Source organism: Grammomys surdaster, unplaced genomic scaffold (assembly GCF_004785775.1).
Source record: "Grammomys surdaster isolate TR1022 unplaced genomic scaffold, NIH_TR_1.0 193, whole genome shotgun sequence".
Classification (NCBI taxonomy): Eukaryota; Metazoa; Chordata; class Mammalia; order Rodentia; family Muridae; genus Grammomys; species Grammomys surdaster.
In genome coordinates this window covers 7,796,179-7,820,305 of record NW_021604638.1, presented here as the reverse complement: position 1 = coordinate 7,820,305, position 24,127 = coordinate 7,796,179, and the positions used below count along the sequence as shown (strand labels likewise).

Below are 24,127 nucleotides of genomic sequence, written 5' to 3'. Positions count from 1 at the left end.
CAGTGCAGGCACCACAAACATGCCTCAGACTCTAACAGGGAAGCACCTCCATGACAACAGGAACTCCAGGACTGCAGAGAGTGTTACAGCAGGGACACGTGACCCCCAAGTGTGAGTTTGTGTGTGAAGACTCATAGGATACACAGGAAGATCATTTATGTCATTTGCTTAAGGAGGGGACTGGGTGGTGGCTGGAGGGAGGCGGTGACTTAAAAATGTGAGCAGCTGTTACTTCTTAAAAGGTAATTATAAAATGAGTGACCCAGAAACCGTCACATCTTAAATGAACAAAGCCCAGTGTCAGGACTTGGCCTGGAAAGTCTGATTGCAGACTCCAGAGCAGGCCCTCCTCCTCCTCTCTGCAGGAGCTTCCCTCACAGCAGCCCTTCCATGAGCAACAAACTTTCCATTCTGCTCCAGTCTGTGTTTTGTGGGCAGGGCTGTAGCTCCAAGCTGGCCCTGAACCTGGGAGTAACAGAAAAGCCACCAAATCCTGATCCTCTTGTGTCCACCCCCGAGAGCTGGGATTACCACGCCCACTACACAGACTTCTAACTTTTTGGTTAAAGATCTCCACGTAGCTTGCCTGTCAGGGCACTCACTACGCAGACCAGTTTCACCAAGATTGAACTCACAGAGATCCACTTGTCTGTGTCTCTTGAGTACTGGGATTAAAAGTGTGAGCCATCACCCCTGGCCTAATTTCAAACAAACAAACAAACAAACAAACAAACAAACCATGAATCGCCCTTACTTATCAGTACTTCGAAGACCTGCTTCTACCCCCTTGCCTAATTTTGCATATGCTTTTGGGGAGTTAATTTAGCAGTCTTTGCATATCTGCTAGCATAAATAATAAGCTCAAAGCATGTTACATGCAAGTCACATACAAGCACAGTCTTGTGTTTACTGTTAAATAAAAATGTACACATAAGCACAGAGATAGATACAGGTCAGACAGATTGTACGTAACCTTAGCTACTCTTCCAGAGTAGGGTCAGAGTGAGTGTGGGGAGTCCTGTGAGTGGGACCCTCAAGCGCAGCAGAGAGAGGAGTCAGGAGGCTCCATGCCGGCTGACCAAGTTCAAGTCCCAGGTCTGCTCACTGTGTGAGCTTCAGAGCACCTCACTGCTCTTTTTCTTTTTTTTTTAAAGATTTATTTATTTTATGTATATGAGTACACCATTGCTCTGTTCAGACACACCAGAAGAGGGCATCAGATCCCATTACAGATGGTTGTGAGCCACCATGTGGTTGCTGGGAATTGAACTCAAGACCTCTGGAAGAGCAGTCAGTGCTCTTAACCACTGAGCCATCTCTCCAGCACCACCTCACTGCTCTTAAGTGAGAGAAAGTTTACCCTTTCTTTGACTTAGTTTTTCCATCAGCAAAATGATTTTACTTACCAAGCAGGGCTACTGTCACACCCAGTGACCTAACATATGTAAAGCAGGGCAAATGATGCTGGGTACAGCATACTGTAATTATATATTTGACAGTACTTAATTTAAGATAGCATAAAGCCAACAAGCCTTTGAAAGAGAAGCTGTACCTCTTACCCTAGCAGTCCTCATGTGAGCCTGAGTTCTGACCCATCTCTAGGCTTGCCTATGGTCCCCATTGGGCATACTATAAGTGGCTGTGCCACAAGCCACATTCATTGACTTCAGGGAACTATTTCTTTCTTTCTTTTTTTTTTTTTTTTTCCATGAGGGGGAGTTTATTCAGGAGGTAGGGAAGAGGAAAGAGAGAGAGCAGAGAGGCAGAGGAGTAGAGGCCGGCCATGACCATGTGGAGAGAGGGAAGAGGGAAGAGGGGGCAGAGGACAGCTTGCAGGCACAGGAGTAAGGGGGCAAGAAAGGAGCAAGAGCCAGGGAACTATTTCTAAATGAGGCATGTGAGACACCTAGAGCAACATCTCCCTTGTGTGATGTCACAGGCTTTGAGAAATTCTCTTACCTGTTCCAGGAGGTCCTTGAATGATAGCCAGCTCCCTTGTGAGGGCGAACTGTAAGGCTTCCATCTGGGAGTCATCCAGCTTCAGGTCTTCTTTGGAGGGCCATTGGCTAAAGTCTAAGACATTAATCCTAGGACGCCTCAAGGCCTCAGCACCTCTCAGAGACTTCCTACTGGCTGAGGGATTCTCCATGAGGGGGGTGAAATCATACCTGCCACCCATCAGCAAGTACCTCGGCTCCCTCACGTAGGAGTCACACTCCACAATGTTCCTCTGGAAGGGGACGTCTTCCTCCTGGACCTCTTGTAGTCCCTCCAGGACGTGCCGGTAAGCCTCAAAGTAGGCTGTGGTCTCCACCATGAGGAAAGAGTCAGAGGGCTGGACGTCCGCGAGCAGCTGCTGGCTCTGCTCGTTGAAGCACAGCTGGACGATTCCTTGGCAGAGATCTTCGTGCTCTCGGTTTGAAACGGTGGCAAAAAGAAACGTCTCAAAGTTGTCCTTGGACATGCAGACTAAAGACCCATACAGCAGTCGCTTGGAATTCTGCCAGCGAACAAACTTGAGTGGTTTTGTATCAAACTGCACTTTGTACACGATGCCTGATGCTGAGCACATGGGGGTGATGATCCTAGCATCAAAGTAGACTCGGATGTCATCGAACTTCCTCTTCCTTAGACCCTGGTCCTCAAAGCTTTCCAGGAGCTTCAAAATGCCTTCCCGAAGGGGCCTAACAAAATCCTCTCGCAGGAGGCGGAAGTGAGTGTCCAGGTAGACAGCAGTGCTCTCGTATTTCCCGGAAATGATGTTGGGGCGAAGGAAGGGCCTCTCATCCAAGTGCACCTCGTTGTAGGTGGGGTAGATGGGCATGGCCCGGTAGCTCTCAACTTCGCCTTCTGCCTCAGCCTGCACTAGAGTGTAGGTGTCCACTCTCAGAGTGCCCTCACGCCTCTTTTCCTGCAGATGTTTAATGATGGCCTGCACCTTTTCCAGATTCTTCTCTGTCTCCTCTTCTATGTCAACCCCAGAGGCTCTCAGAGCATTAAGAGAGTCTGGCAGGAGAGAGATGAGCATGGAGGTCTCCTGCACAGAGCTGGCAGGGAAGACACTGACGAGATCCTGGAGGAGGGATATGATGTTGCTTATGTGCTCTGGGTACTGGTTCCGAATGTCAGGGACCGGCTCAGTGATCATCCCCACCACGTAGGCCGGCAGGCAGACTCTGAGGAACTTGGAGTTGCTCAGGATGCCCAGCACGTGCAGGATGCTCTGCCGGTCGATCCTGGAGCTGCATGCCTTCCGGAGAACTTGGCAGATCAGCTCAAGGAAGCTGGGCTTCATGTAGGAATGAGAAAGCAGCTCCTTGAGACCTAGGCTTGTGGCAAGTGTGATGGCCACCTCAGAGGGCTCTTTCTGCAGGAGGCTCTCCAGGAACTTGTAGCCCAGTCTTTTCGTCTGCTGTGGCTGCTCTGCTGGCTTCTGGAGAGGGGTGTGCCATTGCTGAAAATTGTCACTGGGCCACGGTGGTCGGTGGTTCCTACCCTCCTGGTCATCATTTCTCCTCCTGGTGTCATTCTGGCTTTGTCTCTGGTCTCTAGCTTCATCACTGGTGTGCCCTTCCTGGTTTCTTCTTCCCTGATGTGGGTTCCTGCCCATAGCCCTAAATCTCTCTTCCCTCTGTCGGAAAGGAGCGGGATGGTTGCTGGCCCTCGGATGCCTTCCAGCATGGTTGGTGGCTGCTGGGTTAGTGGTTTGATTTCTAGCTCTTGGTGGTCCGTCTCCATCTACAGGACCTAAACACAATGGGGATACTGCGTAAGCACAGAGTCAAGGAGTCATGACGTCTAATGAGACAACACTGAACACACTTTCATCTTCCACAACAAACAAGCAGCTCAGAGTTTGCTTGTAGAGACTAGAGTTTCTTGCCAAGAGTTGAGAGGTGATAGCTCAGCAGTTAAGAGCACACACTGTTCTTCCGGAGATCAGTTCCCAGCATCCACGTTGGACAAAACTGCTCTCACTCCAGCTCCACAGGGACTCAACGCCTCTGGCTTCTGCAAGCACAGGCACACTTGTACCCGTAACACAGAGTTTAAAAATAGTAAGTTTTACTTATTTATTTTATTTTTTTCAAAACAGTCTTACTATGAAGACCTAGCTGTCCTGGAACTCACTCTGTACACCAGGCTGGCCTTGAACTCACTGAGATCCACCTGCCTCTGCCTCCCCAGTGCTGGGATTAAAGGTGTGCGCCACCACACCCAGATTATTAATTTTTTTAAAGTTTCTTATCAAATTGTATGATAAATAAAATATAGAGCTACAGAGCCAGCTAGGTGTGGTGCCTCCTGTTATCCTTAGAGACTAAAGCAGGAGGATCATCCAAGGCTAACTTGGATAGCAGTTTCTTAGAAGCTAGCTTGAGCTGCATGGCAAGAGGCTCTCGCATGCGTATGTGTGTAAGTGTGTGCGTGTGCGTGTGTGGCCTTGAATTCATGAGGCCCTGGCTTCTATCCCAACACTACAGGAAAAGATGATTACTACTGCTGAATAGATTACGAAGAGACTGTTTTCCTGAAAGATACAAAAGAGAAACTGAGCAGGCACTGGACACAGGGTGGAGAGTGTTACCTCATCTCACCTCATGCCCCACGCTGGCTCCTAACTTTCAGAAGGTTCTAGTCTCCGGCTAGCACAAAAGTCAAAACACAAGAGTCAGCAGCAAGGCTTCATCACTTCCTCGCTGTGGAGCCTTGGGCAGTTTCTTGGTTTCTCAGTCTTTGGCTGCTATAGATAAAATGTTTATAAAATGTCAGGGAAACACTGCCAATGTGTATCTCAATGTTTCATGTAGACTTACTCAGAGGAAATGTCTTTTAACACACACAGAAATGATAAGACGGTTGGAGCCACTCTTGGGGCTCCGTTGTGAACTCTGCAGCTACTGTGCTAAACAACTACCACGCGCTGCAAGGGCACGTGGAATCGGACAGTGAAGGAAACGCTACCTGACCTTTGCCCTGCAACAGGAAATGCAGCTTGAATGGGAAAGAGGAAGGCAGTGTCTCTCCCTTCCAAGATGTGTTTTAGTTTTGTGGCTAATCCACAGACTGTGGAGAGAAGGAAGCATGACCAGCTAGTTTCCTTATCGGAAAATGAAAACTGAAACCTGAAACTTGAACTCTGATTCAGGGAACTGAAAATCGAAACTAGCCACTGGGGAATGACTAGCTCTCCAACCCCCACACTTACCGACTGCCTGTCTCACACAGGGAGCCGGTGCCCTGTGCAACCTCAGTCAGTCACTTTCCTTTCCTCTACAATGATTCTGGAGCTGACCCTAGCAGAGTGGTGTGATCTGAAAACACAGGCTGTGCACAATTGGACAATAAATGCAAGGAAAGCTACAAATATATGTAATACTTAAGATTTAAATAAGACCATGGACTAGTCAGGCAGTGATGGCACTTTAATTCCAGAACTTGAGAGATGGAGGCAGAAGCAACCTGTGAGTTCAAGGCTATCTTGGTCTACAGAGTGTGTTCCAAGACAGCCAGGATAACTCACAGAGAAGCCAGATGCAAATACACTTAAATGGTTTTTTGTTTATTTTGTTTGATATAGGGTCTCACTGTGTAATCCTGGTTGGCCTGCAATTCACTAGACTACCACTGGTTTAAAACAGAAATTTGTTTGCCTCTACCTTCCTGCTGCTGAAATCAGAGAAGTGTACCACACGGCCAGGTCCTGTTTTGGAAATAGGCTCTAACCCCATAACCCAATTTGGCCTTAAATTTTTAAAAACTTTTACTACTATTATTATTTTATGTATATGAATATTTTGAACCACAAATGTCTTTGCATGTGCATTAATTCTCATAAAATGTTAATATCTTGGACACGATTAACTTAAGAAATTAAAGCATTACATTTTATTAAGTTGCCATTAAATTAAAAAAAAAAATTCAAGGTCAGTGAGATGTCTCAGTCGATGAGGGAACTTACTACCAACCCTGACAATCTAAGTTCAGTTCTCAAGACCACATGATGGAAGGAAGAAACCCAAGTCTTAGGAAAAGACCTCTGGTCTACATACACACACACACCAGTAAAAGTGACTGTTACTGGTTATCTTTTGAATTTCCCAGTGGTGCTACTGGAGATGAGAAGCAGTTTCTGTTGGACAGCCCTGCTGCAACCACCACTCAGTCTGCTTCTCACAGCCTACAGCTGTGGCAGGAACCAAACAGGAGCCTCACAGGAGGTGAGTGCTCCAACGCTGAGCTATGGCTTCAGCCCAGGTTTCTCAGACAGGGTTTCACTGTGGAGCTCAGGATGGCCTTACGCTCACTGTATCGCTGGCCTCAGATTCTCAATCCTCTCTGCTGGAGAGACAGGCCTCCTATCATCTTATCACAGAACCATCTGCAGCTCTCCTAGGGAGACCAGGCTAGCCTCAAACTCAGATCCACCTGCCTCTGCCTCCTGAGTGCTGGGATTAAAGGTGTGCGCCATCACCATTCAACGAGGTCCTTATTAACTGAAACCACAGGCCATCTCAGGTGGGTCTCTCCTTTCCATCTAATAGAAACCCTTACCTCTGTGGTTGGGAGGGGGATTCCTGGGTCTGGCCTCTACATGAGGTCTTCTGTCTTCCATGTCTGAGTCTCAGGAATTTTGCCACATTCACCTGACTTCGTTACCTGTAACTGCAGAGGCTGAGAGTCACCAGTGCCCTTCAAACACAGCAAATACCCAAATACCACTGTAGCCGCCTGCAGCCACAGATCAACTGGATTCTCCTGAAAGGGGGGCTGGAAATGAAGAAAGGGACGGAGGGCGAGAGAAAATGAAGCTAAGACAAAGTATTCTGATCAAGGCTCCAAGTTTAATGCTCAGCTCTCAATTTAGAGGGAAAGGCCCCTTTCTTGTTTCAGCCGGAATAGATGGGGGAATTGTTCTGGGTCAAGGCTGGAGATATCTCAAGGCAAGCCCAGAGACAGTTCTTCTAAGTTCTGGGCAGCCAAGGTGGGTAACTCCACCTAGATCCTATCACTTGGTCTGCTGTGGTAAACAAGGTCTTTCAGGCCTGCTCAAGGCTGGGGGAAGGGTACACGCCATGAAGCCAGCCCTTCTGCCTCTGCATGTTAATAATTTATTAACGAAGGGTAACACGCAGATTCTAATCATGGCCACAAGCACTCAACCTCGTGGATTCTCAACCATGACAACTCTAAACTTAAGCTCACAATTTATGCCGTTCTAAGGGATCCCAGCCCCCATTCCAGAGCTCCTTCGCTTGCTTGGGGGCAGAAAAAGTGTCATCAACTCCCCAAACTACTGTTTGGTTTGCCTTCAGGCAGGTCAATTAATCCACTGCTTAGGTTTTGTTTCCTTTCCTACAAAATGATTGTTGGAGCCGAAATGTGCAATCCAAAACCATGGACCAGCCAGCTGCAGGGTGCATTCCTGGGGCGCAGCTCAGCTCCTGGGAAGTGGAGGCAGGGGGATCGGGAAGTTAGGAGCACTTGGGAAGTAGAAGCAGGAAGATCAGAAGAAATTCAAAGACAGCCTCCGCTGAGCCACTGAGGCCAACAAGGACTCTGAGATCCTGCTTCTATAAACACACACCCGAGAGAGGGCCTAGGACCTTACCAGGCAGTCCTAGGACACAACGGTTCCCCACTCCCTCCCACTAAACAGTGAGTGAGCTCTTAGCGTTATTTCCTCTGAACCAGCTAGCAATTCTTGCCTTTCTTCTGTCTTGAAAATTTCTGATGCTGGGTGAAGAGGAAGCCCCTTCAGCTGACTTCTCAATATAACTCATGCATATTGTGTGGATGCAGGGGGCGGGGTGGTGGTGACTCAGTTCTCAGCAAAAGGATTTTTGAGACTGTCCTCACAGTTTTAAAATATTCATAGTTGGAAACTGTGAATACATTTGGCATTGTATGAGACGTGGCTTTTATTCTTATCAGAAAAAAAAAAAAGAGTCCCTTTCCTTCCCACTGGGAATATTTTTTGTGGTGTCTTTTCTCCTCATCTTACCAAACCCTGTTCTCACGATGCAGGCTCAACGGTTAGTGTTTGTTTTAAATTTTCTTTCTGAGAAAAACCCCTTCTTCCTCATTTTGAAAAATACTCAAATAGAACACCAGCAGTGGAGGTGTAGAGGAAAATGGAAGCAAAGGCGTGCTAGAAAAGACAAGGGGCGAGAGGGAGGAGCAGGCAGGTGAGTCCAAGCTTTTGCTAAGGGTTTTTGAGGGAATCAAGGCAGGAGGGCCAGGAGATCATCAGTGGTTAAACTGTTGGCAGGGATAACATTTAGAGAACTCTAGTTACAGGGTAAGACGAAAGAGGATGGAGCAAGAGGTGGCAGCTGGGTTGCAATTAGGTAAGTTTCAAGTCCTGAGAGGTACTACTCATTCACGAGAGAAACACTGTGAGGATAACAGAAAGCAGGAGAGATCTGGGGGCACTTAGAGGTAGGGCAGAGCTTAGGGATGGGGAGCCCAGGATGGCTGTGGAAGAAGTGGGTATAGTGACAGGGATGAGAAATGGAGAGGGGGCTCCAGGGGCCGGGATCAGAAGCAAGACAGAACTGTGGGATGTGTGGAGAGAGCCGAGGGGATGCTAAAGGCGCTCCCAGGAGTTGGCTGGGTGCTGAGATGAAGGGCCACTGGGAGTGGAGGGTGATCGGGGTGGAGAGAGGTGAACTGAAGAGAGGCAAAGTGGGTAATGGCAGTGCTAGCGGCTCAGGAGGTGCTGGGTACTGGGGGAGGAGGAGACACCGACTCGGGAGGTGATGGGGGCTGCTAAGGAGTGGAGACAGGAACTCTGGGGAGTGATGGTGAGGCTGATGGGAAGGAACAGGAATTCAGGGGTGACGGGGCTGCTGAGGAGAGGAAACGGGGACTGGGGAATGGGGCTGCTGATAGCCAGGTAGACTTTACTCAGGGAACGACTGAGGGTTGAGGTGGAGGACAGGATTCTGGGGGTGATAAGGGGTGGGAAAAGATCCTAGGGGTGATGAGAGATCTCCAGATACTCCGGGGATGATAGGGGAAATGAGGGAAGAGGACAGGGGCTCCGGGGGGGGACTATAGGGGAACTGAAAAGAAAACAGGGACCCCCGTGGGCTATAGGATAGTTGAGGGAAAGGGACAGGAACTCTGGAGGCTATAGGAGAACTAAGGGAACAGGACAGGGACTCTGGGGACTATAGGAGAACGGAGGGAAGGAGACAGGGACTCCGCGGGTGGTGGGGGCGCTGAGTGGGGTAGACAGGGACTCCAGGGCTAACCTGACACCCGGCCCGAGGCAGAGCGGGGCGCCGGCGGTCGCAGCGCCGCAGAAGCAGGTGCGGGATAGGGTGGAGGCCACTCACCGGCTCGGGCGCGTCCTCGGCAGGGCTAGAGCTCAGCTCCGGCCCTGGCAGGTCGCGGCCCCGCCCGGCACCGCGAACTTTCGGTTTCCAGTCCCTGCAGCCCCTGGGCGGGGCGAGTAGCCGGGTGGGCGGCCCGGAGGAAGAGGAGGCCGCGCAGGTCGAGGAGGCGGTGCCGCGGGCGCCAGCGAGAGGCTGGGTTCGCCTGCGCCCCCGCCCTCGGGGCGGGCGGAAGGGCGGCGTCGCCTCAGCCCCCGCGGCGGCGGCTCCACTGGCGGCTCCCGCGGGCGCGGCGGAGGGGAGGGCGCGGCGGGGGGCGGGCTGACTGCGCCCCAGGAGGCCGCAGGTCTCGGCCGGCAACGCAGCCGGGGAGACGCGGCGAGCGGCTCGTGCGTGCCAAGCGCGACATGGCGCGGAAGCCGAGCAGCCCTGGAGGCCCAATGAGCACGGGGAGGGGCTATACACTGGCTGGACAACCATTAGCGAGCTGGGGCCGGCGGCTCGGGGACTACATTTCCCAGGACGCCAAGCGGGCTCATCCGGAAGCGACGTAACTTGGGGGCTCAGTGCGCAGGTGCACGCGCAGTCTTGGTCTATATAAGGAAGGTTCTTCGCCTTTCTCGCCCTTTCGTTCCTGAGGCTCTTTGTGTGCTCCGATATGTCTCGTCCTTTCGGGATTAATTTGCAGATGGTGAGTTGAGTCCCCACAGCACAATTTTTTTTTATTAATCTCTTACCAAGTTTAATCTTTATAACTGCTCCTGGTCTCCAGGTGTGGCTTTTGGAGCGCCATTCCCAGGTTTGCCTTCAAGGAGGTGATTAAGGTGGAAAAGACACCTTCTGGTTTGGCCTGGAAAGCTTTTTGCTGGTGTAAATGATGACTTCACTTTTTTCCCCGTCATATCGACAGTGCTGATGCCTTAAAACATTTGCCAGTTAGTCCTGATAACACCAGACTCCAAGGACCCTGGTCTGCTTTGTTCTGGTCCAGGGTAGTTGGTGATTGACGCTTTGTTTTGTAGGTTGGCCGGATCAAGCAGTACAGGATGGAGGTTGGCTGGAGAGAAGGGCATCCAGGGAGATGAACTAACCACCTTTTAAGTCTCAAGGTACTCATTTGTCTAGTGACCTAATGTGGGAAACACGTGCTTTGAAGAGCCTTTGAGCGGTGTGTGATGGGAAATTAGATGAAACAGTTCATGCTGATAATGGTTTATAAGTGCTGAGGGTCAGTACTAAGTCAGTCTTGGCTTTCTTTTTTTTTTTTTAAATATCCAGATTATTAGACTGCTTCTTGGCCCATTTTAAATTTTCGTTCCAAATCTGTATATACACATTCAGGAGATGCAATGCCCTGTCCTCATTCAATCTGTCTTGGTTGGTAAAACTGAGAAAAAGACTGGTTAAGAAAATGGTCCCATGAGATTGGCCTGTAGCGCATTTTCTAAGCAGTTGATATGGGAGGGCTCAGCCGCTTGTGCGGACGGTGTCTGAGCCTTATTGTCTCAAGTTGTTTCTGGGGTTTCTTATGTATATGCATGATACTTTTCCTTAAGAAAGGGGTGGAGAGGTGGCTCAGCGGTTAAGAGCACTGACTGCTCTTCCAGAGGTCCCGAGTTAAATTCCCAGCAACCACATGGTGGCTCACAACCATCTGTAATGGGGTCTGATGACTTCTTCTGGTGTGTCTGAAGACAGTGACAGTGTACTCACTTACATTAAATAGATAAATGTCTCCTGTCAAAAAAAGAAAAGGCAATGAGGCGTGTCTCCTCCAAGTATTTTCAGCCTGGTGTGGTCATGGCTGTCCTCAACTATTGGGTTCTGATGTTATTCACCCTGATTCCCTCAGATAAAATGAACTCCATGCCCTAATTTATCGAGGAAGTAGGCCCAGGCAAGATTTTTGAGGCAAGCCAGGGCTGCATCATGGTTGGTGCCTAGAGACAGCCAACAGCCGAAGGGTCGTATATGTCTGAATAATTGGAATACTTGCAAGTGAACCCGCACCAGTCGAGTTATTCTTGTATACGTGAGGCAGTTTTGTACTTAGGGGTTGGTGCTGGAGTAGGTGGACCTTGACCTTAGATGCCTGTATGCAGCCTTGCAGCTTTTCTCACAGGTGATAAAGTGAGGCCTCCTGGTATTTGTTGAAAGCTTCCTGGACAGGCAGTTTAGAATATCTGCAAGTCCCGTTCCTCTGACTAGTCATTGCAGACACAGGTATGACAGCTGTTGTTGCCTGTAGATGCAGGCCTAACTGGCTGCCTAACACTAGAGATTAGGCCCAGCAGCTTTCCGCAGGCATGTGTGATGACACAACTTTTTTCCCCATCAGATCGACCATGTTGATCGCAGTCTCTAAAGCCAGTATGTCTGACATGCCTGCTTAACAGCACCTGCTGCTGCCGTGCCCCTTTGTCCAGTAGTTGATGGAGGCTTTTTTCCTGCATTTTATCTCAGGTTTACTGACAGCCAATACGAGGCTATGAATGGAGGGCGAACTCAGGAGGAGGAGAGCATTGGTAAGTTGTTCCCGTGAGCCCCTCTCCTGGTGTAGACTTGTTTCTTTTTGACATAGATTTGGCTGGTGAGCTGATGATATCACTTCTTTCCCCATCAGATCGACCCTGTTGATCTTACGATAATAAAGCCAGTTTTGTCTGATGCATCAGCCCTGGGAAGAGTTCTTGTTTTTGCCTTAGCCTATTTCACTTAATAATGGCGTAACCTACTTAACTCTGTACAGGCACACGGGAGCCATGGAGGCCAGTGTTGGTCCGATCGTGATTTCAGGTGCGGTTCTGTTACTATTGGCCTGTCTGGGGATGTCAGTAACCAAGTGCAGAGGGTAACGAGCTAGTTCTGGGCTGTTTAGTAACAGGCGGTTGGTTCTTAGGGCTCTTGGCTCTTCTGGTCATAGGCTGTTAAGGTTTCTGGTGGGATTTCAGGTTCAGCATGTTGCTTGCTAAATGGGATTGGAGGGAAGGTGGGGGGGTGTTACTTATTTTCTATTATTAGATCAAGGAGTAGGTCAAAGTGAGTTTCAGCCAGATGGTGTTCATGCCAGGCAAGTCTATCAATGTTGTATTTTTCTTTTTAGGCACTTCTGGAATACAGAATACCAGCCCTGTTCCAGCTGCCTGCCCAGCCCATGGGGCTGGGAGTGGCCCACAGGCTATGCAGAATGCAAAGAAGACTTATTTTTTGGTTGGGGAGTAGTGGTATGGTGTACACTGAACTGCTACTGGAAATAGAAAATACTGGCCTTCTATCTGTAGGAATAAAATATAACCAGTGATGTTTTCATTATCTGCCGTGCCTGAGTTTCTAGGTTGGGCCTGCAGCTGCTTCCTGTGAACACAGTGCCCAAGTGGGACAGCTGTGGGTAGCTACCTCACCTTGGCGCTAGCTTGTAAGCTGTAGGTCAGTCTGGTTGTAGCTGGTTTATGCTGCTCCTGGCTTCCAGAGCTGGAAGGTGATACACTAACCAGTTCATCTCTTTGTCTGGCATGGGCTGGGTCCACTCCCAGTACCAAATTAGTGATTTCTCATGGTGAAGTAAGGCTGCTGTGTCATGTCCCTACCAGAAAGTAGGTACACGGGCCCAAGCCCTGTGGCTTCTGCCTATCCCAATGGTTGTGCCTTCAGTTTGGGAAAAATCTTCACTTTTGGATCTACTTAAAATAACCCTCCCTGGCGCTCACGGAGCTAGAGTTGCTGGAAGGGCTGACTGCTTGGACTTGAGAGGTCAGTTGCTCAGCTGATAATTTTAAGTAAGACACACAGTATCAGCTTCCCAGGATTTAAAGCCCTTTTAAAAATGATGTGTATGTCTGCAACGTGTATGCAGTGCCCAGAGACAGGAGAAGGGCATCATTCCCTGGAGGTGAAGTTACCGGGGTTGTAAACCAACACATGAGTGCTAGAACTCTAGTCTGGGCAGCCAGTGACCTTTTAACCACTGGGCCATCTTTCCAGCATTTTAAAGCCCTCTCTGTACATGAGAAATCTAGGGCACCTGACCCACATCCCTCCAGACTCATTGCCTAAGTGGCATAGCATTGTGGGTGTTCCCCCATCTGAGGTGAGTGGACTGTGGGCTCAGAATTCTGCTTTTCCCTTTCTGCTTCAGTTTTCTGATGGGTGGAAATGGCTGGGAAGTTAGCTCACTCAGTAAGGTTTTTAGCTGTGCAGCATGAGGACTTGAGTCTAGATTATCCAGCACTGAGCACAGTGTGAGTGTGCTCCTGTGAGCCTAGTGAGGAAGTGGGGATTACAGTCAGCTAAGTGTAAGGAAATCTGAGCTCATGTTCACTGAGAGCTTATTATGGGTCTTATTCCCCAAAGTAAGACCAGGCCAGTGGAATGGCTCAGTGGGTTAAATGGCTTTTTGAGGCTGAGTTCTATCCTTGGATTCTAGGAGAGAACCAACTCCCACTAGGAGCATATACACATAAACAGCATATACACACCACAGTGCAATGATGTGTGTACAGGTGCACATGCACACACAACCACAGTGATTCTGTGGACTTAAATTTTTCTTCCAAGCTGGGTGTGGTGGTGTATAACTGATCCCAGCATTCAGGAGGCAAACAAAGGCAGTTGGGTTTTTCTGAGTTTGAAGATAGCCTGGTCTACACAAAGAAACCTTGTATTCAAAAACCAAATAACCAACTAAGCATTATTTTGGTGGGGGCGGGGGTCTCAGATCTCCCTGCCTCTGTCTTCATCTCATGGATTGGGAAGTAAAGGCCTGTGCCACTATGCCCAGCTTTGTTCTTGGATGTATTTTTATTTTCTATCTGCATATGAATACCATGTGTACCTTGGTGGTCAGAACTAGAATTAGTTGTGAGCTGCCACGTGGGTGCTGGGAACCAACTTGGGACCCCTGCAAGACCAGACTGCTCTTACCTGCTGAGCCATCTCTCCAGCCACCTTCATTCAGACCTTGCCATCAGTCTGCTCATATCTCGAGACCAAGCTGGCCTCAGATCTGCGTGCCTCTGCCTCCCATAGGATTAAATGACACCAGACCCAAGACATTTTAAACAGATACATATGTTTTGTTTGTTGAGCTTTTTCTCATCTCTTAACTTACAGGGTTCTGACTCTCCCCAGTTTTATCCTCTGTCAGAGAGGGATGCTGAGCTGGGATAACAAAGTGAAGCCTCAGGCTTCTGTGAACTTGTGGAACTAGCCAGGTGTGTGGTAGGCACAGCTTGTGTGTTTGAGGGTGCCATATACGTTTTAAGTTGGGTAGTGACCCCACATAGCTAAGAAAGCCCCTTTTATTGGCCAAGTATCTTTTTTTCCTGAGTGTAACTGACCCATAGAAAGTCATGGGGGGTACTCTACAGTTCTCTGAGTTAGACAAAAGGTACTTTGAGATGGTCACCTGTAGCCCAGGCTGACCTCAACCTCACCAAGTAACTAAGGATGAATTTCTGATTCTTCTGTTTCTACCTCCTAAGTGTTGGGATAGCAGGTCTGTCAGCACACCTGGCTTATGGGTTGCTGGAGACTCCAGGGCTTTCTGTATGCTAGACAAGCACTGCACTGACTGCGTCATCCCTCACCCTGATGCTAAGTCTCTCCTGTGGGGTGAATGGTGTGATGCTGTCTGTATTAATTGATAAGGGTTAAGCCAGGTTACCCTTGAGGTACGTGCAGGGCTTGTGGAAGACCTTTCCCCTCGGTGGTTTTGGTGCTATTATGATGGAGAGGAAACTCACAAGAAACTGACTGCATAGGTAACTCCCTCAGCGTTCAGAGCACTAAGATTTAGGACACAGGAAAAGCAAGAGTACAGGTGGCCAGCACACCAACGGAAGCTCCATCTGTTCCCAGCTCCTTGACACTGTTGACACTTGAGGACTGTTTCCCTGAGCCTTGGCCCCCTCCTGGGCAGCACAGGACCTCAGCTTGTCCTGAAGTCACTCAGGAGCCACCTCTTAAGCAGCCAGGCATGCATCCAGAGATGTCTACTCTGCCCATGGACATGATAGAGGCAGACCCTTGGCTGCCAGCAGGTTAATTAGCCAGATGGAAGCTGACAGGAGAGAGCTCTGCCAGGACAGAGATAACAGCTCTATTCCCTTCTTGGCAAGCATCCAGGCTAGACTGGAGTACAGACACAGGTGTAGGGAAGGCCTTGAACAAACACACTTGCCATTATCCCTAGATATCAAGACCCCTGGCTCCAGGAGCCCCAACATCCAGGAAGGGACTTTGTCAGAATGACAAAGGTCAGGTTGCTGATAGGTGACAGGCCTTCTAAATGTTGGACACTTACAGAAACTATAAAAATAAAGTACTGGCAAGATGGTTCAGTGGTTAAGGGCTGTGTTCAGCCAAGCCTGACAGTCTGAGTTCAATCTTCAGGACCAGGTGGTGGAAGGAAGCATCACCCCCCCACCCCCGCATGTGTACAGTGACATCACTTCCAATAAATACTGCAAATTAATGAGGAAAAGGTTATTGTAGACACCCTAACCCACCCTGTATAATGTACTTAGGCGACATTCACTCTTCCTGCCTGTTAGCCGCTTTTCTTCCTCTCCGAATCCCCATTCTCAGTATATAAAAAGGAACGTGGGCACCTTGCGAATGGTTACACCGTTAAAAGGAACTACTGGTTGGGATGGTTAATATTGTCAAGTTGACAGGATCTAGAGACTCCTAGGAGACAAGTCTCAGGACATGCCTGTGAGGGCTTATCTAAATTAAGTTGACTTGGAAGACCCATCCCATGGTCTGTCCCGGCCCCCTCCAGTAAAAAGGACAAAGGGAGCTGAGCACCAGCACTCACTGCTCTTTGCTTCTTGACTACAGATGCGGTGTGACCAGCTTCATCACGTCCCTGCTACTTCTCTGGCCATGGCGGGCTGCACCCTGGTACTGTAAACCACAATAACCCTTCAATATTTTTGTCAAGTATTTCATCATAGCAAAGATACGTGTAACTAATAAACTGTCACGATGGACATTTGGAAATAAGTCCCCTACCAGGTCGTTGGGAGATGCCCATCCCTGCCCTCTTGTATTTCTTTTCTGGCCTTAAGTAGCTGTCTCTGCAGAAGCCAGAATGGCCATAATGGGGACGCCTTAGGGATGTACACACCCTCCAACCCCCTTTCTTTCGTCCCTGGGACTCATTCCTAGAGAGACCCTGATTGGCCCTGCTTGTGCAGGTTCATCCCTGAGCCAATCGCTGAGGCCCGGAAGATAGAAAGCTGTGATTGGTCTGGTCTGGTGGTGGGCGTGGTTCCTGAACTAGGCATTTTTGGAGGTCCGCCTTTGGGTTTTCATACAAGGACCAGGAACCTCCTCTCAGTCAACTTTAATAGGCAGAGGCCTCGGAAGATAACTCTTCCAGCACCACGGACTGCTGATGGGCACAGAAGGGCAGCGTAGGAGGGGCCAGGCAGATTTGAGCCATCCCTGAAGAAGCGTATCTACGCCTTCAGTCGGCCCAGCGGGAAGGCCACCAGGGGGCAGCATCCCCTCGTGGTCACCAGGATCTTCACAAGCAAGAGGCACTTTCCAGCAGGGGGCGCTGGTCATCGTCTTGTTCTCTGGGACAGAGTTGGGGAGAAGTGATTGAGGGGCGGATCGGGTCTTATGTTGGATGCCTTGGAATGAGTTTCCTTTAAAGCTCTGAAATTTTCCTTTGAGACAATGTCTCACCTAGTGGAGATACTTTCAGCCCCCTAGCTAGGCAAATCTGGCTTTGAAGTTAGGCTCCTCAAGCATGCCAGACTGTACCTGAGAGATTTGCCTTTAACGGTTTTCATGGTACTTCTTTTTGATAAATTAGGAACCTTTCAGAATGTAGAGTCGAGCGCAAGTCTTCAAACTTCCCTTTCCCAGCGGGCCCCATCTTCATCAGCTATATGACTTTGGCTCCTTAGTTTCCTGTAGACTCGGGGGGATACCTGCCTCGCAGGCTTTGCCCACCCCATCCGATGAGATGATTTGTTCAGCAAATTTTACGGAGTTGGGTTCTGTCTGGGGGTTGAACACAGAAGCTAAACAGAGGCTGGAGAATGGCTGTATTGGTCAAGTGCTTGGTGTTACAAGCAGAGGCACTTGAGTTTGGGACAAATAAAAAAGAGGGCACTGTCCCAGCCATTTATAGTGTGTGCTGGTGCCTAGTAGGCATGTCACAGGTCTTCCCATTCAGACATTTTGAGACCAGGGCTACTCATTCTGCTATTATTTGAGATAGTCATATAACCCAGTGGTTATGTAGCTGAGTGTGACCTTGAACTCTTGACCTGTCCGTGTCTCCTGAGTCCTGCTCATATTTAATTTTTTTTTCATTTTTATTTGTATGGGTGTCTTACTTGCATATCTGTGTCTGGTGCCCTTGGAGGCTAGAAGAGGGCATCAGATCTCCTGGAACTGGAGCTACAGATGGTTGTGAACTGCCATGTGGGTGCTGGGAACGGAACCCAGGTCACCTGTAAGAGCAGCCAATCCTCTTGACCACTGAGCAATCTCTCCAGTCCTCAACCCTCCCTTATTTTGTAACAGAGTTTGACTACGTAGGCTGAGTTGACCTAGAACTGGATATGTAGACCAGGCTGTCCTTAAACTCATAGAGATTCTCCTTCTTCTGCTTATTAAGTGCAAGGATTAAAGTTGTATGTCACAAGCTGGGCAGTGATGGTGCACGCCTTTAATCCCAGCACTCGGGAGGCAGAGGCAGGCAGATTTCTGAGTTCGAGGCCAGCCTGGTCTGCAGAGTGAGTTCCAGGACAGCCAGGGCCACACAGAGAAACCCTTTCTCAAAAAACAAACAAACAAAACAACAACAACAAAAGTTGTATGCCACAGTGCCCAGACTAGCATTTGTTTCTTGAGACACAGTCTATGTAGCCCAGGCTAGTCTAATATTCTCGATGTCTGACACCATCTTCCCAGTGCTGGGATCCAGGTCCATGTTACCTTTGAAGACTAGACTAGGGTGATGTTTACAGGAGATTGGCTAAGTAAGGAGCAAGCATTTCGGGGGAGACCTATAGTCAGCCCCCATCAAGATCAGAGTCTGGCCAGCCCTAAATGGCCTGCCATGTCCTCCCTCTGCATGGAGGAGACCACAGTCTGCTCAGGCTCCTTCCACTGTTAATAAACAGGGATATTGTTTTGTAATGTAATTGAGATAAAGTGAAATGTGCCCTTGAGCATACTGTTATGTTTGCACATAAAGTTGGCCATGTGTATATGCTTATGAGCGCCTGTGCACATAGCATCTCATGTACATGCTTGTGCCTGTTCTTGTGTGCGTGGATGTGCACAGGCGTGCATACCTAGAAGTCAGAAGACAACTTTGAGGAGTCAGTTTGCTCCTCCCATGGGTTCTGGGGTCAAACGCAGATTATCAGACTTGAGCTATAAGTCCTTTATTTGGTGACATCTTGTCAGCCCCAAATACATTTATTTTACAGGGAAACTTACATTGCAGGATGAACTGTATCCTTTTCCAGATAACTGCAGAACCTAGAAAGGCTGTTGTTACTGTCACTGCCTATTAACTTTTTTATATATAAATGGAAATACATATGCCTGTCTAGGTATAGTACACATTTTTGGAACTGCTGACTGTGATTGTCAACTTTAGGTAACATCTCCCAGTTTTTTGTGCTGATTGATTGGCATGGAACAGACGTTAACAGCGACACTGGCCTAGAACCAGGAATTGTTCTAGGACCTTGTCCCTGAATTGTACAAGAGTAAGATCCTGTCCTAAATATTCGAAGCCTTATTCACAAGGGTTTGGTGGGAGATGCTAATAAATCTGCATGATGAGAAGCAGTTACAACCCTGTAAAGAGGAAACATTTGTTACAGTTATAAATGACAATGAACAGAGCTCAGGATGTGACTCAGTTGACAGAGAACTTGCCCAGAAAGTGTGAGAACTTGCAGGAAGTGTGGGTTCTGTCCCAGCATCAGACAAACCAGGTGTCTGTAATCCCAATGCTCAGGAGGGCCAGAAATTCAAAGCCATCCTTAGCTACAGAGCAAGACTGAGGCCCTGACTGTCTCAATAACAAAGGATAAATAAAGACAGAGCAGCCAGCTGGAGTGCCCCGCACCTGTGACTCTAGCACTCGGGCCCCGCCCCGCACCTGTGACTCTAGCACTCGGCCCCCGCCCCGCACCTGTGACTCTAGCACTCGGGCCCCGCCCCACACCTGTGACTCTAGCACTCGGGCCCCGCCCCGCACCTGTGACTCTAGCACTCGGGCCCCGCCCCACACCTGTGACTCTAGCACTCAGGCCCCGGGGATCAGAATCAGAGTTTCCAGGTTGTTTCACTTTTCCTATTCCAGGAACCTATGGCAGCTGGTCACATCTCATTCACATCCAGGAAGCAGACAGCAATGAATGAATGAATGAATGAATGAATGAATACTTCTGCTTATGTTTCTCTTTTTCATACAGTCCAGTGTCCCATTTCAGTGCCACCTATAGCAGGCAGGTCATACTACATCAAGTAACCTAGCCAAGATTACTTTTTTTTTTTTTTTTTTTGGTTTTCCGAGACAGGGTTTCTCTGTGTAGCCCTGGCTGTTCTGGAACTCACTCTGTAGACCAGGCTGGCCTCGAACTCAGAAATCCGCCTGCCTCTGCCTCCCAAGTGCTGGGATTAAAGGCGTGCGCCACCACCGCCTGGCCCAAGATTACTTTTCACAGGCATACCCAGAGACCCACCTCCCAGGTGACTTCATCAAGTTGACAACTGGATCATCACAAAGATCATCCTCAGCGGGTTGGAGGTCAGTTTGGCCTACCTGAGACCTTGCCTCAAAACAGAATAAAACAAGGAAACCATACAAATACAGCCAGACATTTTGGCTTCTCAAGATGCTGAGTATGGGGGCTGGAGAGATGGCTCAGTGGTTAAGAGCACTGACTGCTCTTCCAGAGGACCTGAGTTCAATTCCCAGCAAGTACACAGGCATTTATAACCATCTGTAATGGGATCTGATGCCCTCTTATGGTGTGTCTGAAGACAGCTACAGTGTACTCATATACATGAGATAAATCTTTTTTTTTCAAAAAAAGATGCTGAGTATGAATTCTCCTCTTGGTCTAGCAGGAAGCTAGTGACTCTTAGACAACCAAGATCCACCAAACCCTGGGAAGGCTCGCCCCCCAGATGACTGAAAAGCCAAGAGAGGCTTCAGGCAGCAAGAGAACCCTCTGCTCCTGGGAGTCAGCTGCACCGTGTCAGCCTCTGTGTGACACAGGCATGTGACCACACTGCTCACCCATGAACAACTGCCACTTGGTCCTCCCCACATCCCAGAGCACCGTTAGGTCCATCCTGCATAGCAACCAACTCTAACCATCGCTAGGCTTGCTTTAGTCACTGTCTGTTGCTGTGAAGAGATACATGAGCAAGGGAGGTTATAAAGGAAAGTGTGTAATGGGGGCTTATTTGCAGTGTCGAAGGGTGAGTCTGCGGCCCTCTCGGCAGGGAGCAAGGCTGCACTGCCACAGTAATGAGACCTTACATCTTATCTGCAGGCAGCAGAGAGGAGAAAGGGAGAGACAGAAAGACAGAGACTGGGCCTGGCATGGGCTTTTGAAATTTCAAGGGGAGGGGGAAGAAAAAAATTCAAAGCCTCCCCCTCCCAGTGACATGCCTTCCCCCAACAAAGCCACACCTCCTAACCCTTCCTAAACACTTCAACCAACTGGGAACCAAACATTCAACTATATGAGCCTAAGGGGCCCATCGTTATTCAAACCACGAGAATGTACTTTTGGAAAAACTTTGCTCTCATCCAAAAGAAACCCTGCCCCTGTTAGAGTCACCCCTCCTTCAGTCCCCTCAAGCCCTAAATGATGGATTTACCAATGGTATGAATGGAACCATGTGACATTTGCCCTTTGGTGCCTGGCCTCTCTGACTTGTGAGCTATTTGTCTGGTGCCTCTAATTCTTGCCAGATCCCTAGATGCTCTGGGTGTCACCTACTGAACACTTCAAATCACAGCTCCACATCAGGGGCTCTGGTGGGCATGGGTAGGGGAGGGGGGGTCGCAGGAGGTTCCAGGTTGATGAGGTAGCCTGAGATGTCAACGAGAGGCACATCCAACTGTCCCCGGCCTGGTCAGGAACTGGCTTGAGATGCTGTTACTTGATCCTTGAGCCTAAGTCAGGACTCATGCTGTCCCCACTCTGGCAGTGTGAGTCACTGAATGAGCATCTCTTCAACCCCTGTGTGCCAGTCTGGGATCACGGGCTGGGGTGAGGGAACTGAGCAACTTCCTACACAGCCAGGAGCCAGCAGGGGACTGGTCCCATTCACCTCAAAGCAGGACCCCTGTCCACTGGTGGTTGTTTTCCTATGACGGTTCTCTTTTCTCAAGTGAACTCTTCGTGACTGACTGTGGCTCAGGCTCTGAGCACCTGCTAAGTGACACTATTGCCATATATGGCAGTGGTGGCCCCTGTTCCATTTCCTTTAATCAGCAGGCAGGACAGGTGCTTCTTCCCCCATGTGGTTACAGAGACAGGAAGCCAGCGAGCCTGGAAAATCTCACTGCTGGAGGGTTAGAAGAAGGCTAGCCTTGGCTACATGGGGCTATGCCGCAAAGGAAAAGAAAACCACAGTACAGACAAGAAATAAATAAATTAATGAATAAATAAAGAGAAAGTGTGAGTAAGAAAAGGAAAAAGAGAAAGCAAGAGAATGAGAGAGACAGAACAGAGAGAAGCAAGCCATCCAGGCCCAGGAAAATGGCAGGTTGTGTTGGGTACATCCTCAGGGAATGATGGATGGAGCTGAGGTTTGGAAATGGCTTGCCAGCCGGGCAGTGGTGGCACACACCTTTAATCCCAGCACTTGGGAGGCAGAGGTAGGCGGATTTCTGAGTTCGAGGCCAGCCTGGTCTACAGAGTGAGTTCCAGGACAGCCAGGGCTACACAGAGAAACCCTGTCTCAAAAAAAAAAAAAAAAAAAAAAGGAAATGGCTTGCCTGTGCTCCTGACCGAGCAGGCTGCAGGGGACATATGGCCATGGACCACATCAGTTGAGAGCTCTCCCCATGGGTACTGCCACTAAGGTGTGTGGTGCTGTGTGACAGGGAGTTGGGGGACATTCTGGGGATGGAGAGAGGGTCCCTCAGCACCCTGTTTTGCAGCCTTGTTCCATAGCTGAACCCCCTGTTACAGGACAAGTGACAGAACCCAACTGACTTCAGCAAAAGGGAGAATGTGCCAATCCGTCTGTGGAGTTGAGCATCTCTGTGCAGCTCTTAGGTCCTGCTCGCTCCGCGGATTTTCCAGTCAAAGCCTGCTGTATCACTTTCCTTTGGCCATGAGCTCCCTGTGCGCCTTCCATTCTTGGGTAGTCACCTTCTGATAGCGGCAGAGGTGGTTGCCAGCAGCCCCGGGTCTTGTTCCCTCTAGCTAAGAGCACAGGAAGGACAGCCTCATTTTAATGACCCCAGTTAAATGGGAAGTGAATGCCCACTGCCCTGCCCCCGGGTTACTGCTTACCAACCTGAACCGGTTGTGTAGGAGGGAGGAATGAACTGCTCTGACTGTCTGGGACTGAGCCAGGTGGGTGTCCTTGGATGAGCAGGAAATGGATAGTTTTACTTGAACCGCCTGTCCTGAGGGTGGAGAAGGTTTGATTCCCAATAGAGATTCAGGTCCTGAGACCAGCAGAGGGCATGGTGGATGGACAGGTTCCAGGCAATAGCAGTTTCAGGGACAGCAGTGGGATCACTAGCCTCTGTCATACCTGTCCATCTGAGCCGGAGCAGACCAGTTTCCTTCTCTGAGCCTCAGTTTCCCCATGAGAACAGAGACAGTCTCAGAGCTCTCCCAGTTCTAAATTCCCAAGGCCAGCTGATTGTGCAACCCAGCAGTCCAGTATCCCAGTGTGTCAGGTCTGAGCTGGGGGCTGGAAACATGACCCCAGGGTGGGCCTGGGACCTGCACCTGGCCTCCGGCCTCTGCCCACCCCACAGGGTACAGCCTGTGATGAGGAAGGAGGTTTCTGAGAACGGCTTTGTACATCCCTAGCGTTCTTCAGCTAAAACCGCCTCCAAACGACATGATCTCATCCCTGAGGAAGGAAGGCTGGGGGGGTGGACGAGCCAGCTGCCAGCAGCTGACACAGTTTGTGACTAAACCATTTCCCCACGGGAGGCAGGGAGAGATGTCCACATTCTCAAAGACAGTGTAAAAGTTTAGGGGGAAATGACTTGAAGAATAGAGGAGGCACCTCCTTTTTCAGCTTTGGGGAGGCCCATGATGTCTCCTCAAGGGGTCCAAACCAGGTATGTTCTGACCAGCGTTTACAGTGAACTCAGCCCCAGCACAGGCGGTTAACATCCCTCAAACCCTGAGGTGGAAGCCTTACCAGCCCCTTAAGTAGCCTGTCCCTCTTGTATTCCTGGGCTCATTTAAATGCCCATACGTTAATTTGGAAGGATAGGGTTGCGGGAAGCTTGTCGCTGCACCATCTGCTTGGCGTTTGTCACGGCCACATTACATAAGAGGAAAGACATTTTTTCAAGAATGCTACTGCATTTAGTAATTGGATCGCTGGGAGAGGAACCAGGCCCAGGCTTTTGGATCTGCGATTCAAAGATGCCACAGGCTTCTCTCCGGGGTGTGCCCTCCCCAGATTCCAGGCAGTATTGGCAGACACCTGCGTGCAGCCTGAGTCTGGGAAGCAGGCCCAGAGCCTTTGCCTCGCCTTTCTCTCTCTCTCTCTCTCTCTCTCTCTCTCTCTCTCTCTCTCTCTCT

The 24,127-nt window shown here is 49.5% G+C and overlaps 1 protein-coding gene, 1 long non-coding RNA gene and 3 other non-coding genes across 7 annotated transcripts in view; 4 read left to right on the top strand and 1 right to left on the bottom strand.

Annotated features, from left to right (window-relative positions):
- The window catches only part of Znfx1 (zinc finger NFX1-type containing 1), a 28,457-nt gene extending 18,698 nt beyond the window's left edge, over positions 1-9,759 (bottom strand). The window contains exons 1-3 of one of the 3 annotated variants that reach the window (XM_028769520.1): positions 9,261-9,759; positions 6,556-6,666; positions 1,960-3,747 (exon numbers count right to left, since the gene is read on the bottom strand). In XM_028769520.1, coding sequence (XP_028625353.1) covers positions 1,960-3,747; positions 6,556-6,616 — 1,849 coding nt within the window. In that variant the 5' untranslated portion in view covers positions 6,617-6,666; positions 9,261-9,759. The remainder of the gene's footprint in view (positions 1-1,959; positions 3,748-6,555; positions 6,667-9,260) is intronic. The other 2 variants (XM_028769519.1, XM_028769521.1) reach the window with 2 other exon arrangements.
- Positions 9,760-9,896: 137 nt separating this feature from the next.
- Positions 9,897-12,653, top strand: LOC114622943. Its single transcript, XR_003711699.1, has 5 exons — positions 9,897-10,032; positions 10,364-10,450; positions 11,805-11,866; positions 12,091-12,137; positions 12,445-12,653. It is a non-coding gene; the product is annotated as an uncharacterized LOC114622943 (long non-coding RNA).
- LOC114623116 lies at positions 10,206-10,297 on the top strand. The gene has a single exon (XR_003711717.1). It is a non-coding gene; the product is annotated as a small nucleolar SNORD12/SNORD106 (small nucleolar RNA).
- Positions 11,642-11,730, top strand: LOC114623114. The gene has a single exon (XR_003711715.1). It is a non-coding gene; the product is annotated as a small nucleolar SNORD12/SNORD106 (small nucleolar RNA).
- Positions 11,928-12,017, top strand: LOC114623115. Its single transcript, XR_003711716.1, has one exon. It is a non-coding gene; the product is annotated as a small nucleolar SNORD12/SNORD106 (small nucleolar RNA).
- Positions 12,654-24,127: the final 11,474 nt, after the last annotated feature.